This window comes from Protopterus annectens, chromosome 2.part2, assembly GCF_019279795.1.
Source record: "Protopterus annectens isolate FY-2018-M chromosome 2.part2, PAN1.0, whole genome shotgun sequence".
Lineage (NCBI taxonomy): Eukaryota > Metazoa > Chordata > Ceratodontiformes > Protopteridae > Protopterus > Protopterus annectens.
The window spans coordinates 346216288-346238422 of NC_056730.1; the positions used below are offsets into that span (position 1 = coordinate 346216288).

Consider the following 22135-nt stretch of genomic DNA (forward strand, 5'->3'; position numbering starts at 1 on the left):
GGTTGTGGTATATTGAAGTTTACCCATGGTTGGCTTTATTTAATCACTCGGGCTTCACCTCATGATCAAACCACACCAACCATGGGTAAATCTTCAATATTCAAAGGCCAGCACAACTAGTCAGCAATCTCATTTAATAGAAAAAAAAATATACAGACAGACCTATTTTGGCTAACAAGCCTTCGTCATAGGTTCATAGGTTGGTAGTAGGCTATCGGCCCTAGGGCCTATACAAGCCTAACCATAACAATTCCTTGGCTATTTCTTCCCACAATATTTACTTCCTTGGACCCCTGTCTAGCAGGTCGACGGGGGAATTCCTTATCTCCCAGCCAATCATCAGTGCTTACTACTGCCATTACTCCACACACCATTTATATATGCATTTGTCTAATGTCATTGGTTCATCACAATTGTTCATTTAAACCTGGTGCAAAAAGTGCACCTAACAAAGTAATCCATTTCATCTCCATTTTGTTTAAATTATCATGCCATCCTATTTTATCTCTATCTTTGGACATAATCCTATCATTAACGGTAAATCTAAACTGGGCTGAAGGGTGTTGTTTAATATGTTTGTACAATGCATTTGACAATCGGGCACATCTAACATCACTAAGATGTTCCGAGATGCGTAATTTAAGAGGTCGAGCAGTTTGTCAGACATAAAAAACTTGACAATTGCTATTGACTAGGTAAATAACCCAGTCAGAAGTACAATTTCCATAAACAAGTACATAAAAAAACACGTGAAGTATTCCTTGAACTAAACTCCTTGGTCTTGTTCACATACCTACAAAAGCTACAGTGATTGCAAGACTGACAACCCCTGACTACGTCACCACCTCACCTAATTTCAACTTAAAATATCATCTTTTTCCTTTAAAATAGGTCCAATGGAGACCTGATCATTCATCCCTGGAGAGATGCAGCATTAAATTAAGAAATTTTATTTAGCTATTTTGGAAAAGATTAAAATTAACCGAAGCGAAGATGACTGGCAGAGAACACTTCCGAACAGGGAATTGATATGGCAGTTAACATTTAATTGCTCCCCTCCTTTTCAATATCTTCATAAACTCTTTCCACACATCTATGTCCAATGCAGCCCTTGTTCAGTATCCAGATGACTCAGCCATCATCTGCACATCTGACACTATGCCTGAACTCCAAATCAAAACCAAAACAGCCTTCTCTACCAATAAATCCTGCATGTTTAAAAACAGCCTAGCCCTCAATCCAAATAAATCCAAGATCATGCTTTTCACTCCTAAAAAAAATACAACCCTGTTGGACAAAGCCATGTTAAATGTCTACTCCCAAAGTAAAGCTGTAATATAATCAGCTACACAAAACATTGAGGAGTGACCATAGATGAAAACCTAAAATTTGATATTCACCTGCAATAAAACATCAAAAAAACACATCAGAAACTTGGAATGCTCTACAGGCACAACCAGTTCCTCAGCCCCTCCACCAAACAAACCATTGCCTCCACTTATCTACTCCCCTCCCTAATATATGGCTCCCCTTTACTTACCAGCCTCCAAACCTCACTAAAAGTGAAGCTCGAGTCATGTTTTAATGTTGTTGTTGTTTGTCTTTCGGCTTTTTCCCGATAAGGGGTCACCACAGCGGAACTCCAGTCCGCTAATGACTGGCAGTAGATTTTTACGAAACGCCGAGGTGCCAGCTCGACGCCCAACCTTCAACGAAGGCGCGCCCATTTACGCATGCATGTCTTTCAAATGCTACCCAACCATGGGGAGGACATGCAGACTCCACACTGAAGGCACTCCCAAGCCAAGCCGAGAATCAAACGGGAGAACCTCTTGCTGTGAGGTAACAACGCTACCGCCGTACCACCGCAACATCGTCATGTTTTAATAAATTGCAAAATTTGCAACAAACTCCAGATACTTCTCCCATCACTGTACTGCTCTTCACTCCCTAAATGGCTGCAACTACCAAACTACCTCAACTATCTGCAACTTACTACTCTCACAAAGTTATCTTGAAACCCTCAAATTTTTCTGCCCTTAGTTCTGTTTTCACCTTCTGTCTCCTAAATAGGCTCCTTTGATCTTAGAATCAGCAACTTCTTCAGGACCACAAACCAAACCTGCCTCTGGTCAACTTCTCTTCTCTTACTGTTTAGCCAAGAATTGGAATGCTCTTCCATTAGCAATCAGAACAATCACAAACCCTGGCCACTTCAAAGCTTCTCTCCACACTTACCTGTTTTCCACCTGGAACTGTACTTGCATATAGTTATCCCCTTTGGGAAAAACAAAGTGCCCACAAATTACCACATAGGTGGTAATCCATTAAGTACGGCAGAAGTAATTAGGGATTTCAGGGACCCAAGTAGATAGCAATCTCTCCTTTGACAGTCATGTTGCCAAAGTGGTTAGAAAGACCTTCTATATAGCCCACCTTATCAAGAAAGGGTTCACATCTAGATCAAGAGAGGTCATTGTGCCCCTCTACTCATCACTCATCAGGCCCATAATTGAATACAATGCCCCATTTGGGATGTACCTTACCTGACACCTGCAGCAACTGGAAAGACCCCAAAAGTACCTCACCAAGAGGATCAAGGGACTCAAACAGATGCCCTATGCAGTTAGGCTAAAGAAACTCCAGCTCTACTCAGTTGCTTACCGCCTACTCAGAGGCGATCTGTGCCTGACGTATATAGCCATGTCCAACCCAGAATTAATGGACATGCTCCACCTCAGGAAATCCAAATCCCTTAGAGCTACAAGCTCCAGGGACTTAAACCTCAGCACAGAAATAAATAGGACATGCTGGAGGGACAGATTCATATCCCAGAGGCTCCCCTCACTCTGGAACAAAATCCCAATCCATGTTAGGCAGAGTCCCTCAATGACCCTCTTCAAGAGAAATCTTGACGAGTGGATGGGAGATCGTAGGTTTACCCTGGGATCTCTTCTGTGTCCCTACTAGACAGAGGCACAGTAAACTAACCTCAAAAGGGCTATCTTCTGTGACCTACTATAAAGAGGCACAGTTAACTAATCTAAAATGGTGGCGAAAGCCAAACACACTCTGGGTAGACTTATAAATGCCCTAGGGCAGATAGCCAAGTATCAATCTATGAACCTATCTGTCTCTGTACTTTCTGTGTTGTGTACTATCTAACCAATCCCCTATACAATAACTTATTCACTAACTCTTGTAATCTGTTCACCAGAATTTCTTTGATCACGGAATGGCTAAGTGTATGTTTTTAACTCTGTAATCCAGTACGTTAGATAATGATATACTACCAATGTATATAAATGTCCTTGATTATTTTTTGTTACTGTACTAAAGTGAATAACAGTGTATATTTAGCCCTGTAATCCAACATATTAGATAATGATATAATACCAATGTATATAAAGCCATTTGATTGTTCTTTAAACTGTACTGAGGAGTTTTTCTTCCCTGGTCTCGACCGAAAATGGTCTCTGTTCAGCCCAGTAGACTTTCCCGGTTAACAAACTGCAAATAAATAAATAAATAAATCCCCTCGACCACAGATTGGCAAAACTAGAACTCAGGAAAAATAATGCCTAACACCACACATACAGTCACACTTAATTGAGTCCCAAACAGTAAGCCCCAAAAGCAAGCAAACAAACTGTTCAGGACTCTCATTTTCACCATTGTAAGACATACTGATGCCCTTTAAACTGGGCTGAATTAGGAAAATTTAATAGTTACTTATCTGGAACCAGGATCCACCAAATCATGTACACACTCAAGACATTACACCACAGGTACCAGCATGATTCCATCATAATCCATGTAGGTGTAAATGACCTGAAATGTACCTCCCTGGACTATTTAAAGTGAGACATTAAGGAGCCCTCAGACTGTGTGTCTCCAGCTGGTATAAGAGTAGAATTGTGCAGTGTATTACCATCACTAAGGATGATGTTAGAATATGAGCAAAAAAGAACTGATTTTAACATTTGGCTGCCCTTCTGGTGTCATTCTAAGGGGATCCAATATTTTCCAGCTTGGGTGGACATAGTTAATACACCACATTGCTTCGGCAAGGATGATTTGCACTTGTCCCCTCTAGGCTTTCAAATACCGGGTACAATGTTATCCACCCCATAGAGCCTTTTTTAGGCAATGCCAAATTGACAAACCTACAGACATAGCAACATCAACTCAGCTGAACCTCAATGTGCTACTGCTCAATTCCAGAAGCTCAAATAAAAAAATGCAGTTCTTCCAAGCCCTCCTAACAGCCAAAAATATAGACATCAGTGCAGTTACCAAGACATGGCTTAAAGTGGCAGAATGTATCTCAGCAGTGCAAGGTTTCAGGGCCTCCCACACTTTTATACCAGTAACTCTACAAAGAATAAAGGCAGAGGTTTCTTAGTATAGATCAGTAACAGTATTCTTCTGGGGGGGGGGTCAAACATGATGATGAGCTGGAGTTCCTCCATGTGCAGATCACCAGAGTGAAAATCCAGTAGATATTCTAGCCAGCTATAGGTCACCTTCCATGTCCATAGAAGCTCACAGTGCATACTTGGACCTACTGGAGACACTTGCTATCGAACCTAACACCCTACTCATGAGAGACTTTAATTGCCCCTCTTTAAACTGGAAACCCTACATGGACTCAAATCTATAGGCATAGAGATTTCTGGACTTCATGAATACAAACAGCCTTGACCAAATGGTAAATTTGCCCACTAAACATACTGAATGTCATTGTCACAAATGTGACAGGATATTGTATCCCCCCATGTCTTGTCCTCCCTGGTAAGGTCTGACCATAAGGGTGTGCCCTTTTAAATCAAAATCTAATCTGTAACCCCAGTAAATCCAATCACAGGAACAATTCCAACCCAAAGTCACTGTTATTAACTGATAGTTTGTCAAAATTCAGTGCCCCTCTAAACCCCAAGAACACAACAGGCTACGCTGAATTACTCTCAGAAACTCTGTATAACCATATTAATGGCTGTATAGAGGGTGCTATAACTATCAGAATTATGCTCAGAACTAGCCCCAGGAAAAGCAAACAAAAAACAAGCAAACGGTGGCATCCCAAATTAAACAGGATACACAACAAAAAGAAAAAAAATATGACAAAAATCAGGAAGAGTAATTCCAATAAAGAGAAAAAACTGTCTAATCAAACTAAATAGGCAACCAGTTAAACAAAGCCAACCTTGAGGTTAACACAGCCTCCTAGGTAAAAGATATCCATAAGGCCTTTTACAGCTATGTCAGAAACCTCAAGGCAGCACACAGTAATGTGCTGAACTGGTTTTTAATGGTGCCACATTCCTCGAGCATAGTGATACAGCAAACCTCTTAGTGAGCAAATTCAGTTTCAATTTTACCCCCTCCCACCCCCAACCATTCCACCAAGAATTACTCTTAAATATAACACCTCCAACTACATCTAGGGAGCATGTCTTGGTTGCATTTGGACAAGCCAAGAACAGAGCATCACTAGGCCCTAGTAACATCCCATGATGCCTCCAGGACAGTCTAAAATAAGACTTATCAGGACCCCCGGAGTCACTATTTAACTATAGTCTTAAAAAAGGCTTTGTGCCACAAGAATTGAAGACTACAATTTTCATCACCTTTCATAGGGGAGGAACTTCAATGGATCCTGGAAACTACAGCTCCGTTAGTCTGACTAGCCTTATTTGCAAAGCCATGGAAATTATCAACAAGGTCATAGAAGACCTCCAGACACTGGATCCATCCCAGTTTGACTTTACAAAGCAAGATCCATGCTTAGTGAACCTGGTGGGCTTCTTTGAAAAGATAACTAAGGCAAAGGATCAGGAGAAAACTGTACCTACTGCCCATCTAATTCTGAATAAAGCATTTGATATACTCCCTAATCAGACATTGTTATCAAACATACCAAACTACTCATAAACACCTTTATAACATACTGGATAGCTGACTGGCTCACAGAGAGGACTCAAGAGGATAAGATTGGTGAGACCACCTCCACAAAGATGCTGTCTACTATTGGAGTACCTCAGGGCTCTGTACTGGACCTGGTCCTGGTTGGCATCTACTTACTGATCATCAAAGCCAATGTCAGAGGCCTCTGGCTGACCAAGTTCATAGATGATTGCAAATAGGAAGCAGTCATTGAATCAAAATAATGTAGAACAAACTAACACAGCAGGTAGAAACAAAATACTTTAATGAAAGGTAAGCACTTTTGTGGAGTTTGCTGTTTCATCAATCCATAAAAACACATTGAATAATACATTTTATATAACAACAATATATTAAAAATAGCCAAAAAAAGTACTAATTAAAGTTAGAGTCACATTACAAGCCTTTAATACACATTTTAAAGGCACAAACACATTCTAACCTAGCTCTCTGTATGCCTGTAAAGCTATAATCCAGCTCAGCTCTGTGATTTCCACTTGATTATTAAAATCAACTAACCGTACACTGTTGTATGCCATATACAGTACCCTAAAGGAAAAGCTATGATCTGTATACTGACTAATATGTTTGGCAAGTGCATTGGAATTATCACCTCTGCGTATGCAACCAATATGTTCTAAAATGCATTCTTTAAATCAATATGTGGTTTTACCAACATAAAAACTAGTGCATTTATTGCACGTCGCAAGGTAAATTAATTTACAACTGACATAATCTGCATAAAACCTAGAAATAAATGTTCTATTAGTTACTGGATAGATAAAGCATAACTCTTTAGAAATAAAACTACAGGCCTTACAATAACCACAGGGGAAGGTTCCAAACCTATCTAATAAAAATCTGCTCCCTGTATTAATGTCATAATGTTTTAACAAAGTTGTCTTCCCAAGAAAACATTATTCCTAAACAGAAAACATGGTTTGTCACCCACCTGTTTCCTAATATTAGGACCAGTCATGAGAACAGGCCAGTATTTCCTAATGTTGTCACATATATTGGTAGCATCATTAGAATATGTAAGAGCAAACTTATTATTATTATTATTATTATTATTATTATTACGATATTGCTTACATCATGCCACTGTACTTGGCCCTCATCAGTCCTATCATAGAGTATAATGCCACTTTGGAAAGTACTTGGCCAGACACATGCCATGCATCAACTGAAACATCCACAAAGGTTTCTTTCAAAAAGAATACAGGGAGTGAACACAATGCCTTCAAAGCCCTGTTTCTTTACTTGGTATCATACAGACTTCTGAGAGGTGATCTTTGCCTGGATTCAAGGTACCCTTGTACCCTGTTTTGATGGACCTTTTGCACATCTACAAAAAAAAAAGCAGAAACAGAACTACTAGATCTTAGACTTAAATTTTGCTAGTGACATAAATAGTACACGTTGGACAGACAGATCTGATACTCACAGAATTCCCATTGACTGGCATAAGCTCCTCATCCATGCAAAGCAGAGTTCCTCCCTAAGCACAACTTGAACCAAGGGTGGGTAATTGCAAATGCACCCCTGCTATGGTGCGTATGTCTCTGATGAACAGAGGCAGCCAATAAATCACCACTACATGAATCAAATCTGTGGGACACATTTCGCTTGCATGGATAGGCTTATAAGGGCCTTAGTGGTCATTAGCATAGTATACACCTATAAACCTATAAATTGGAAACTCCTAAAAAGTTAATACCTATTAACATGTAGTGGAATGATTCAGTTAAATGGAGAACACTCCTTAAAAGACAGTTGCAGGAAGCAGTTAACAGCTATGCACAACTATATTATCTCACAAAGCTTAGCAGTACGTTAAAAAAGTTACAGGCTGCAGCAGGGACCAAAAATGAGCAGCAGGTATGGTTCCTGCAGCAACTGTAACTTTTTTTTCAGTAGAGACTTTATTTTCATGCTGTGTAAAAGGATATTTCTGGAAATAGTGATATAGCTCCACAGTCATGAAAACAGAATTGCAGATAACAACAAGAAGCAACAGTAACTGACAAAAGACAAATTAGCTGTAAATGATCTGACTTAATCATTGTTAACAGGTGAACTGTTGATCAACTTATTTTCACTCTATTAGAAGCAGTCCAATTCTTTTTCACCCCATAATATTTGGACTAACATCATTGTCTGACTTAGATGTATAGTTGCTAAAAGAATTGGAAGTATTTACTTTCTACCTTTTTTCTCTTATCAAAGTCATGTTCAAACTATTTCCAATTAAAAATTTGTCAATTTTTAAATTTCATTTCACGTCTCTTAAAGTTCTTATAGAATTAATGGCTCGCCCATTACATGATTAGTGCTGGGGTTATTTTTTTCTTTTTTATCATGGTTCACCTGAACGTAAACTTCACTTCCAAGATCACTCCACTACAAGAACAATCATTAGATATGTACAAGCATCCCATAAGAGGTATAATAAACAGAACACTTGAATCAAAATGTATCTCTGTTGTCTGGCTGCATGGGATATGCAGATGATGCCTAAATATGATCCCAATGATGTAAGACCAATTAACAGATAAGACATTGGAAAATAAGGCAGAGAAGGATACGAGTAAATGGCCCTGCCCATTGGGGAGGGGTACAGTCTGACTTACTGCAATACAGGAGCCTACCAGAGAAGGGTACATGTCATTCAGCAGATGAGTTAGATATGGGCTTCGATCTACAAAGCCATGCTTGTATTATTGCTTTCATGTCTAATTGTGATAATGTGCACACACAAAGGGAAAGGCACTGCAGAGCCTCACATCTATGAGTTTGCATATCGCCTGCCAATGGAAAGACATTAGTTCTAATGGTTGCCTGGATAAAAACCTCCAGCAATCAACTCTTACCCCACATGGATAATTAGATGCAGGAGAGCTGGTGGCTGTCAGGCAATAGGGGGTGGGGGTGGTAAAAGATATAAACAAAAGGGCATTTGGTTTTAAATAATTCTACTATGGAGGATTTCAGCTACCAGGTGCCATGGCTGCTTTATGTTGGAAAATTGTATATTGCATTACCACATAGCCATTTATTGGTGCTAATGATTACTCCTGTTGTTAAGCACTAGATGTCATTATTTCACAAGCATATGCTTCCTGTGTTCTCATATGTCTGGATCCATCTTTGATAGAAAACCTCTTCACCAGACCTGCATGGTGGCCAAGTTGCCATCCCTAGTCTGTACCACAGACCATGCATGTCTATCATACACCACAGTTCTTCACTTGGAATATTTATTGATATCATGCAACACTACTCTAGTGATAATGTCACCCATACCAAGGGTCATAAAGTAGATACACTTCATTTTCTGTGTTGTTGCGTGGAACAAACATGGGGTCTACAAAACATAATTTTCTGCCGTTACCTTTTGGCATTTCACATCCCCTTATTTTGACAGGGGATCCTTAAACTGATGACATTTTCTTCACATCACATTCAGGTCCATTCCTTATCTTCACATTCTTGCTATATGTAACAGTCCTTTTTTCATATCTGCATATCACGATTTCTCTCCTGTTCATATCATCCTTTCTCATTTTCCCTTTTCCCCAATGCTATCTTTTCATATTTTGCCCCACTTCCAATTTTACTTTTGCTGCCTCTTTAATTATATCCATTTCTTATTAGCTACTATGTTTTCCTCCTCTTTTATGGTTGGCACTGTGGTGCAGTGGTTTGCATTGTCACCTTAAAGCAAGAGTTCTCCAGTTCAATTCTCAGCTGGGGTGCCTTCTATGCTCAGTCTGCATGCCCTCCCTGAATTTGTGTGGTTTACTCTGGGTGCTCTGGTTTCCTCCCACACTACAAAGACGTATCTGGAACATTTCTCTCTGGATGTCTGCTGAAAATTGGTTCATTCCAAATCGGACTTTCCTGGTAAACAAATGCTAAATAAAGGATTATCCAGCAGATTTGAATTTAAGAATGATTGCTATTGCTCTTGCTATGACAATCTAATTTCTATTTTTTAAATCTTTTTCACTATAAAATTTAAAAATCATGCCTTTATCAAACTGGTTATCTTGTATTCTCAGCATTAGGCAAAGAAGTTAGGGCAGCTGAAATTAAGGTGACCAATTATTAACTGTGTTTGAGGTCATGCAGTTTTAAAGGTTATCTGTACCAGATTGAGGCTGTTTTCTGTTTTTTTTTAACCTGAAAGAGCATAGTTGTGGAAGCTTGTTAATAAAAGCTTCTCCAGTGGTGATTTGACCTGGTGTTTTCTTGGAGCTGTTCTGACCAGACACATCTTTACCTGCTAGAGTTTTCCTTCTTTTGTTTATTATGCCATTAGACTATGGCAGTTGTGTTGAACAGCAACAGTGTATGATGTGAAACCTTTATCAACTCTTTCTTAACTCAGAAGTGATTTCTGAAATGTGACATAAATACTTTGTGTCCTCTTTCTCTTGCTCCCACTACGTCTATAATTAGTACTCCATTGTAGATCATGGTTTTCTTTTCTTCCCAAGGGTGACCTAAAACGTATATACTCTAGTCACTTCTGAATTAATTCAGGTGCTTATATACCCCCATAAATATGCTCACTGCCTTGTCATCTTTGAAATGTTTTGCTTAATGTGTCTGAGTCAGATCTAATGACTTCTGTTGTATCATGATTTTTATAGAAATCACAATATGCTGATTTTCATCTAGATTTATTTTATTGTTTTTTTTTTCTCTTTTGTTTGTTATGGATGTTCTGCAAGCTATTATCGATCTTTGCAACCTCTTTCCATCCCTATTTTCCCGTTGTTCCCATTCCGTTTTTATTCCATATCTCCCCTATGCTATTCCATATCTCCCATCTGTAAATTTGTGGTGATAAGTAACGTTTTTGTGATTGTTGTAAAATTATGCTTGTTTTTGCCTGCTCCCTCAATAAATTGCTTGAAAATTAAACAAGTATATTTCGCCAAGATCTTTTGGTACTGGCACTGAATAGATATATGATATCTAACTTTAAAGCAGCTGCTTCTCTTCTACATATTACTTTCAGCCTATCATTACATTTTTTGGCAGTTGTATTTCATTCCACTCATTTGATATCATGCAAGTAATTCTATATTTACCTTGCATCACCACCTACCTCGCAGATGCTAGCTATCTAATCTTCAAGTTGTGACCCCCCCCCTTCTGCTAAGCTGTGACTCTGCTGATATGCCATATCTTTTTGCCTCCCTACTGCTACCTGCAATACCCATGTTTCTTACAATACCTTTAGCTCATTACAGACGAGTGACACCATCGGGTGTTTTTGCAATTACATCCTACTGTCGCCTCTAGGGGCCAAATATTGCTTGTTCATGTTTGTATTAATAATTCCAAATCCATGCTGCATGCAATGTATTAAAATAATACATCTTAAAGGTTTCACAGTGCTGAAAGCAACTGTATTGATATTTGACCTCTGTCTAGTGCAGGTAAAGACATATTAATTGTTGTTTTTGTAATATTTCTTTATATTGTCATAAATCTCATCTTTTTCTAAATAACTAAATGATCAAGTAACACAGACAGAACTGCTTAGCATTTATGAGAGCTCTCAGCTGGATGAAAAAAATGCTACTCACAGCATGTGTGTAACTTGAAATTTTGCTGTGATATTGTACGTTGTTTATAAAATATTGCAAACTTAATAGTTACTGTGTTTACTTTGACCTATAAAATCCAGTTTAAGACCTAGCAACTAAAAACTACCACTATAAAAATAGTTTGTGCTGAAGAATTTGTGATTTACAATTCTTTGGTAACCCCTATAATTCCAGAGATACAAGCATTTGTTTGAAGTATGAAGACACAATTTGATTCGATCAAAAAGCCTAGCTAGGCTCTGCCCATCAGAAGTTACAGTGCAATCTTCCAGAGCTCCATTGGTGGAAACAAGTTAATTAACTACACATAAATAAGTCTTCAGAAAAATATAGGGTTAGATTCCTGTACCTCCCTCTTGCAGTCTTATAAAACTTCCATTTCTGTATGCTAAGTCTCATAAAATCTGTCTTTTTTTATACTGTACCATTTGCTAGTCTTAACTGCGGTGGTGGTACTGCGGTAGCATTGTCGCCTCACAGTAAGACGTTGTCCTGTTCGATTCTCAGCTAAAGTGTCTTCTGTGTGGAGATATGCATGAATGGGTGTACCTTCGTTGAAGGTTGTATGTCAGGGCTGGCAACTCGGTACATAAAAATCTAATGCCAATCATTAGCAGACTGGAGTTCGGCTGTGGCGATCCCTAACCAGGAAAAGCCGAAAGATACAACAACAACAACCATTTGCTAGTCTTGAATATTAATGCCGTATAACATGGTCTCCAAATGTTAGTGACATTTGAATATAAAGCGAGCTACTTTACTCAGCTTTATTAGGTATTTGACATAATTAAGCACTTATAGTACCAGAGGAATAAAGAAACACATTTATTTTAATTATGGAGATGCTCTCAAAATGATGACAGTTGACATTCTCTTTAAAAAACAATGCTATCACTTAATTTAAGAAGATACTGCAGGGCCACCCTCTGTTTTCTGTCAGAATTTTCTTGCTATTGTCTGTGTTGTTTTTTGTTCTACTAATATGACAAATTATGTGAATGCATTTATAATTCAAATTGTTGTTCAGCTCTGTATGTAGTTTTACACAAAAGCCATTTAACAATCCAGAAAGCACTTGTTTCTAACTGGAAACAGGCGATGAAACATTTTTATTAGTAGTTTTTCTAGGCTGAATTATGTAACCCTATACTATATAATATAAAGAAAATTCTAATTGCCAGCAATGTCATTTTGTTTTTTGCTTCACAGTTAAGTTTATCTGTCAAGAGGTGAACAAATACTGTATACTCTTTCCTCCATACTTGCAGAGTAGTCCTTGTCACTACCTTTATTATCTGGAAAAAAACAATAAAATCATTCTCAAGGTATTTCTTTTCTGTTTGAATTGTGAATATTTACACATTAGGCACACTGCCTTCTTACAGCTGATGCATGCTTTCTAATTGCAGTGACATGAAGCAGGCAAGTTCTTAAAGTACTTTCAAATAACCACACACATGAACCAATAGACGTTTTAAAAAAAGTAAATAAAAAGGAATCACAAAATAAAAGAACACCTACAAAGATTTTGCAGTAGAACTATTATGGAAATGTTCTAGGAATGCATATGAATTGTATAGAAAGAGACTTTGAATACAGTATTGCTCGTTCTAGTGTTTCAGACATCTGTGTTATGTACTTGGTTATTTTTTACATGTAGCTTTAGTGAAAGTAGTCAGAATAATTGAATAGCATTTCAAAGACTAAAGTTTAATACTTCGTAAAATATGATTGTTTTTGTTTCATCCTACAGTTTGACTAGGTATTGACAGTGTCACAGTGCAAATTCTCTTGTTAAAATATTGGCTAGAATTGCCCTTGGTTCTGTGATTCTTCCCAGTAAGGTGATTCTTTGTGGAGTCTTTGTTTTCTTCTTCTTCTGCTCACATGTTTTTTGCCCCCCCCCCCCCCCATACACATCCTGAAGACATGCTTACAGGTGAATCTATGATCATGTAAATTATGTTTTGCTATGTATATATATATATATATATATATATATATATATATATATATATATATATATATATATATATATGTGTGTGTGTGTGTGTATATATGTATTCTGCAGTGGACCGTTTCCTCTTCAGGATAGGTTCTGTGTCTTTTGCCTGCCAGGATAGGGTATACGTCCGTCATAACCATAAATGGAATAAAGTAAGTAATGGAAAAATGACTGAAAATGAAAATTGTTCTCATTGCAGCCCATTATTTTTATCAAAGTACATAAGAAAAAAAGATGCATTAGGGATGGGCTAGGCTAAAAGTAACTGTATCTGTGTTTCACGCAGCTACAGAATTAAGATAATATTCTGGCGGTCTGGTTTTAGTTTCTGGGATTATTTGAAATTTCTTTCTCCTCTAAAAGCTACAATTTGGAGATTTCATAGAAATGAAAATGAAAGAACTTGCGTTTTGTTTTATCAAGATTGTCAAAGCATTTAACATCTATTGCTTGTTTTAAGTTCCTAGTTCTGTACAGTATACATTATATAGTCTCTTACCAAGTGCACATTATATAGTCTCTTATCAAGGTACACATTAGTCTCTTAACAAGGTGTATATTAGTCTCTTAACAAGGTGTACATTATATAGTCTCCTACCAAGATTGCATAACTTTCTTCAGTTGTAACCATGAAGGTAGAATAATCAAGTAGCAACAGTATAAAGGGTACGGTCACCACTCTGAAGTATAAGAGGGGCCTGGCCCACCACAACAATTTTATAGTTAGCATTTTGTCTTGATACTTATCTTAGTGATTGGGGGCTTCAGGTGTTTCTGGGTTAAGGTAATTGCACACTTTATAAAAGTGATTTTGATTTCTGCAGTTTTGTTGATTTTTTTTTCCTTTGGCTAGTTTGGTATATACCCAGTGAATGATATGCCTTTTTACTGGCATGGATATTTTTTTCTTTTATATCACCATTGCCACTATTATTATTTATTCTGTCAGTAAACATAATCATGGGAAACATTGCACTTATTAGTTAAGTTTAGAAGGCAGCAGGTTGATGAATAAAAGAAAAGTTGTAACCATGTCCAGGAAATGTATAGGAAAAACGCAAAAACATTATTAAATGTTTTCCCCTCAAAGGTTGCAGTCTAATGCAAAAAGGAGCGTGACTGACATGGCTGTTGAAGAAATGTCTGAATGTATGTTGCTTTATTTAGACAAGTGGAATCTTGGGAGGCTGCTAGAAACATATTTCAGACCATGATATCAGCATCATATGCTACTTGTTAAGAATTATGTTTGCTGAGCAAAGGATAGCAGAGAAACATTATACCAATGTGCCAGTTTGTACTTAATTCTAAGGATGAAGAATACAGAAGTTGTTATGTTTAGCATAGTATTGACGCAATGCATCCAATGTGCAGGTGGAGGGAGCTGGTGCATCTGTCTGTCAGAATTTGAGAGGCAGCTTTGATTTGTAGCCGAGTCTTTTGAAGTGAATGATCCATGTCTGTAAACATGACATGCTCAGTACATCTTGATTTTTTACAATTAAATGAACCACTGGTTCTCATTTTGAGCCCACCATTCAGGTAAAGCATTTTCTTCTACATTCTTAATTTGCAAACTGTATCCATCCTCCCAAAGCAGCAATAGATTACAGACTGTTATTGTTGGGTAAACAAATGACAAGTCTTTAAAAAGTACAATATTGACCAAATCTGTTGGTAAATATCAACAAACAGAAACACAATCAGTTTGAAGTAAAAGATGCCTGATGATACTTGGCACACCATTTTTTTACAGAGTCTAAAAATACTATAGATTATGCTGAATGAAGTTAGACATGTGAGGAACTAGGACTGGCATCTTGGCTACACCCCAGATGATTGTATTTGATCAGTGGTCCTGGTGTCAGGAAAGCTGATCAGGGAGGGTTGGCAGGAGTGATTGATATTGGCTCACCCATCCTGTGGAAGGAAGGTGACCTTGATATGCTGCTGTAGTACTGATTCCTGCTGTGATGCAGAAGCACATAGTACAATGTGTGGTCCAGGAATGTGCACTTGGAGTAACCTGCTAAGGTGAACATGTAGGAGCACATATGTCAACAGGGAAGGGAAGGGAAGGCACAGCAGGCACTTGGTTAAAAAAGAGCAGATTTCAGCTGTCTAAGGTGAAAAGTCACAGATCATTGCCTAGATTGTGGTCTTCCATGACTGATATTACTCAAGGGGGAGTGAATGTGCTAAGTGATCAAGGGAAGACTAAAGTGAGGAATAAAATGTATGTCAGGGCCATGAACAGAGACTGCTACATGTTTACATTGGTTTATGATCCACAGCATTTGGGAATTAGTCTAAGTTATTTTATATTTGTCAAATATCCAATAGCAATCCTTAGAGCACTTTACTGCCTGTTTCGTTGCAAGAGATACTGTTCTTTGTTGTACTACAAATTAAATGGAAATATGGGAATGAGAATATTTAGAATGCACTGACAATGGCCAGGCTATCTCAAAAAGGACTCCAGAAATCAAAGTATTGTGATAATAGGTGCATTACTACAAATCTCCTTCATCATTCTGAAAGATCTTTTTTGCTTTTCTTTTGAAGCACATGGTTCATAAAGTGATATGCTGTTAGCCTGTCACCTGTCAAACACCTGCTACATTTGTTGACTGGGTAGTCCACAAACGATTTACACTGTGGAGCTTCATTTTCTTGGTTGATCTTGTAGAGGAGCCTTCTACTCAAAGAGATTTGCATCATACCTCTCAACCTCTTAGCACATGAAAACTAAACAAAGCCAACTTTCAAAGGCCCAAATCAGGGATGGATTTTTAATATTGCTCTTATAAACTTAGAAAATTGCTAGAATAACACATTTAATATTAGCATGCATTTTCTGATAGATATAAAGTCTGAAACTGAAATCTCTGTCATACTAACTGCAGTCCTCATTGATTTCATGTTAAACCATAAGTTGTATGAGGGCAGAACAAAAATATCAGGCAAAAATCTGGAATTTTTACAAAAATCTGGATATTTCAGAGGTATGACAGACTGATCTGCAAACTCTTAACCAACACTATAAATCAGCAGATCTGAATGTATTCTGTCAGGCTTAGGTTTCATAAATTCCTTTTTGCTCCAGTCAGTATCTGCTATGATTACTCTACCATGATATAGCCCTTCCATTCCACAGCTGATGCTTCTCATGCCATAAAGGATATGCATGTTTTTATATATATTAATGATTAAATCTTAATTTCAGGGTCCAAGAGGTATCCCAGGCTTACCAGGTCCTCCAGGTGCTCCAGGCCCTAAGGTAAGCAGAAGGGTATGATTATAATTTTTTTTTTTTCATTTAAACTGGCTCAGATGGAAGTTTTGCTGAGATATTAGGTAGCCACCTGAGACACAACAAATGTCAGGTTGAAGAAATCTGGCACTTCCTTCCCCAGAATTCTGAACATTTTGCACCCAGGCCAAAACACTGTGGTGAGTCGCAGCAGTATGACACATGCTGGCAAATGTACCTTAGTGTAATACCACAAGTGCAAACTCTTGTGAAATGCATGTGTCCTGAGTGTATGACCTAACTTGTTGTTTAAGCTTTTATTGCTACTTTTTGTGTCCCACATTAAGCAGGATTTTTGTAACAAGTGATAAAAAAGCCCTCCTTGATGATGTAATAACTCTTCAGATTTTGCATTGTGCTATGCTTTTGCTGGGATGGGTGGTGGGTACCTTAAATTACAAAACCTGAGAATGATTAGTTTTAGTCAACTTTAGGCATGGTTGGTATTGTGTAGAGAGTACACTGACATCTCATGTTATGGCAATGCCTTATGTTACCACCTGGGTATAATTAGAGGATGCCCATTTCATTATAGAATTAATTCAGTCCCATCCTGAAAAAATATTTTTAAATAAATTGACTGCATACGATCCATGACTACAGCCTAACATGAGCAAGCCACGTGTTGTTATTTCTCATTGTTACTGTTCTATACTGCTTATGCTATTGGGTTAAGTGGGTAGAAGAGAAAATAGCCGTACACTGTTTCTAGCCTTACTATCCTCTTGTTTATATCTCTACAATCTAATGTGTTCTTTGTCACAGGGTGCTCCTGGAAGAGATGGCATTCCAGGATTACCAGGTCCACCAGGTGATTCGGTATGTATGGTTATAAAGTTTTCAGTCATTGTGTGATATAAGCTCAACTCCTATAGGTGTCAGTAAATTAACAAGTCTAATACATATTAAAACACTGCATGATTTGCTCTCTGTATTTGTTTGTGTGTACAATGTATTATATAATCTATGTATGAACACAGAACACTTTTATGAAGATCTGATATATTGACTGAGTCCTCACTGAAACTTAGTTAACAAAAACTGAAAATATTATGGTCTGGGAGAAGTGAAGGCCAGCTCCCCCTATGAAGCACACATTTTATGTAACATATCCTTGTTTAATAAACCTAATCTGAGGTCATACCACCTCAGGGTAGGATATATATATATATTTTTAATAAAATGATTTGCTGACTGTCTGTGATTCAGGTCTCAGTGCCACATCTAGCAGTTTAGTGCCTAGACTCTTCAGCTAATTCCCATTGACCTCATCAGTGAGACACAGCTTCCTCTTTATGGCACTGTTTTCTTCTAAAGTGGCAGACAGAAGCAGTAACTTTATGACTTTTCTGAATAGTACAGGACACAGATGAGGCATGCTTGCTGCCAAGAATGTCTTGTTTATGTATTACTGCAGACTGCCTCTTACTTGCATGCAATAAGTCAAGTGTAAAGCACAGATGCATGCAACATAGTGCTAGTAGCATATGATTACCAGAGAGGAATGTCCATTAATCAGACACTTAAAAAATATTGACAAATATTGTTGTAATTTTCTGTCTGCTCAATGGAGGTTTACATCATTTTTCTTCCTAAGAATGTATTTTATTATTAATTTAAATTGTTCAGTAAGGCATAATTTGTGACTCATTTATGTGGTATAATGCTACAAAACTGATGTTTCATGAGGACAACGTCATCTATAAATGCTTACTTGCCAAGGGCTATGCCTTATGCATTATGACATATAAAACATATGAATAAATATAATGCTTATTGTGAAATATGGCTCTCTGCAACTGTTCAGTAACATTATCTGAGCATGGGGAGTAGTTTAGTCACATCATGGGCTTAGGAAGATACCTAGCATAAGATGTCTACTATGACTATGGGGTTTACACTTTAAGGAAAATTTGAATTTAGAATTTTGGCACCTTTTTAATATATAATGAGTTGATATTAGAGATGCACTATGGTCTGAAGCCCTGTTGGGTGAAAGCACTTACCGGATTTACCTGTTTGATTTAATAAAAGATTTGTACTGGATTGGGTTGCTGGGTGGCCATGGTGGTGCAGCGGTTAGCATTGCTGCCTCACAGCATGAGGTTCCCCGGTTCGATCCTCGGCTGGGGTGCCTTCTGTGCGGAGTCTGTATGTCCTCCCTGTGGTCGCGTGGGTTTCCTCTGGGTGCTCCGGTTTCCTCCTACATCCCAAAGACATGCTGTAGGTGGATTGGACACTTTAAATTGGCCCTAGGTGTGAGTGCGTGCATGTGTGTGCCTTCTGTGGAAGGTTGGGTGCTGGGCTGGCAACTTGTCACCATAAAACTCCACTGCCAATCATGAGCGGACAGATGATCCACTGTGGTGACCCTTAACCGGGAAAAGCCAGAAGAAGAAGGGGTAGAGCTTTAGAAAATGATTTACTGGTATTTCAAGTTCAAGGAATGTAGTTAGTGTCCCTGTATACATATATGAGGATTAGAAGTTTGAGCATTTTCATAAATGCCTGCCTCATATAAATATAAAAAATTAAAGTATCAAAGCAAGCCATTTTATTATTTCTCAGTAATGTTAGTTTCTGAATGTTTTGCTGATTTGCAAATTACCACCCACCATGTTTTTTTTTAATATTTTTGATGCAAAATAATTCCTCAGCCTAATGTTTCCAACTTGCTATTGTATATGTAACCCTTGTTAGAGGAACTATTTTATATCCAAAATATAAGTTTGGTAAGTATTTCATGCCTATACACACTCTCTCTCTCTCTGTCTCATACGCATGCACTACATTCAGAAGTACCTTTAAAACACACATGATTACACTGAATTAATAGTGACAGCCATTAACATTTTCATACCTCGAGACCTGTCAACTGTCCAGATTTTCAAAGAATGTCCAGATTTTTTACCTCATTTTTTATTTTTGTCTGTTCCTCATAAAATTTGTGGTTTAATGACAAGTCATTGGGGTTGAAGCTACTTTTGAGTTTCATACTTTCATATGCTTCAGAAAATGCACATTTACATAATTCCTGTTATTATAGCAGCTTTCTAATTTTATAAAAGCTCTATTTAAAATGTGTCTCTATGTTTGAGACTTCTCCCCACACTAATTTAGGTTTTGTCCAGATTTCTTGAGTTAAGAGATTGAGAGGTATGTGTGATGACCCTCAACTGGACCTGTAATCAAGGAGACTCAGTCCTCACCACTGGCAACAGTGGGGGATGTTCACTGAGAGGATGACAGGTACATACACAGTATTTCCAGATGCAGCTCTCTGCATCAAGTGCAATTTCCATTAAGAGCACACAGAGACCACAGTCAGTCCTGGGCTGGTTTCTACCTCTTTCTCCAGATCTCTAATATGATTGCCCATGACACAACTTTAGAGTTGAGATCTAAGCTGAGTGGCCAAGCCAAGAACTTCAGCACCCTCTCTGTACAACCAGTGCTTCATGTCCCTGGCCAAGTAGCTGACACACACACACACTCTTTGAGGTTTGATTTACACATACACACTTGGGAAAGGCTGCCACAGGTTTACTAGTTATGCCCTCTTCTGGCCAGACTATAAGGTAGTTTCTATTGCCACCAGTCACTCCTTATCAGCTACTTTAAAGCCCTTAACAAAGGCTGTCCAATTTTAACTGTGTAATATTAATATTAATACAATGGTAGTTTGTCCTAGAGCAAGGCTATTAGGAGCAGTCCACACAGTGTCACCAAATAAATATGCAAGTACTCTCAAAACATAAATATCTCTACACAGATCAGCCACATTGAAAGGTTTAAATATATTTAATAATATATAATATATAATAAATAAAAGAACAAGACAATACTGGATATATATTCACAGTGACATCAGAGTTCAAAACCATAGGAAATGTTTAAAATAACATTGCAGTACAGGCTCACACAAACAAAGAAAATATCTAAACTAAGCTTCACTATATTCCTGACTGTATCTAAGAGAATTACTATTCCCTATAAACTTACGATTAGAGCAAGGCAGATGTTGTGGTGAATGCTTCTTATCAGATCCAAGATAGAATGCAGAATGCTCTGTCTCACTAAAAGACTTCTCAAATTAGTATCTAAAATATTACTGCTGGGATAGCTTGCAGAATGACATCATTTCTGGTCATCTGACTTCTAGTTTCCAGGCCAAAACCCACATTGCTAAAAGCTGGCAGCATTTTAAATCTACCTGTAAAAATATACAGACAAGGGCTTTTTCTAAGATCTTTGGCAGATGCTGGAAGTCATAAAACAATTGTATTTCTTCATGCTTCCAAAATTCACATTTAGTTCACTCCAAGGACAATACAGAAAGCTTCCTAGCACAGATTCTGTGTTTCCAGATACATTGAAAACTTGAGAGGTAGCTTCTTTATTGCATCCTGTAAAGTAATTTAATTTTAGCTATTTTTTTCTAAAGTTTACTAAACTGAGGTTAACCTCCTGTATCCCAGTTTCCATTGTTAAAATATATACATTTAAACAGTTACAATAGTACATGCACATTTCTGTTGTCTTCCATTGGGGCACACTGTGATTACATTTTAAACACAGCACTTTTACAAATACTTTTTCAACACAAACATCTGTACAGAGCAGTTTGATATACGCATGACATACATTTCTAATACATTTGTAACACAAGCATGTTGTATAAATCATTTCAGTATTCACCAATGACATATAATTATTTACAAAATTCCAGCTAGCTGTGCTGGCAGTATCTCCTTTCGTCACAGTATGCATACCTCTTAATTATGAATGACTTGCATCCACTGCTCAATCTCAATCTCTCTCTCTCTCTCTCTCTCTCTCTCTGTCTGCCTGCCTCACACATACACACACACACACACACACACACACACACACACACACACATGCTTTCATGTGCTTAAGTACCCAGACACTCACACATCCAGAAAGAAACATAAACACACACATACACACATACACACTCACACACTTTTCTTTTTTTATTCATCTGTTTGTTATAATTTTGTTCTTGCTAAACAGCAAAAGTGCTGTTTAGTGAGTTAAAATAATGTCTCAATCATTCTCACTCTCACTTTCATGCATGCCTACACTCACACACAGTATTATTTTTTTGTTTGTTTTAATTTTACATTCACTAAAAAGCACAAGTGGTGCTTAGCAGATGTAAGATAATGGTGGTTGTTAGCTCAGTTACAGTCCAAGCTCCACTGCAGCTTAATATGCTGCTTT

At 37.8% G+C, this 22135-nt stretch overlaps 1 protein-coding gene across 1 annotated transcript in view; it reads left to right on the top strand.

Moving 5' to 3' along the window:
• COL19A1 (collagen type XIX alpha 1 chain) overlaps positions 1 to 22135 on the top strand; it is a gene marked incomplete in the record, with an annotated part of 3251042 nt that overhangs the window by 2526489 nt on the left and 702418 nt on the right. The window contains 2 exon segments of the mRNA XM_044063894.1: positions 16802 to 16855; positions 17654 to 17707. Coding sequence (XP_043919829.1) covers positions 16802 to 16855; positions 17654 to 17707 — 108 coding nt within the window.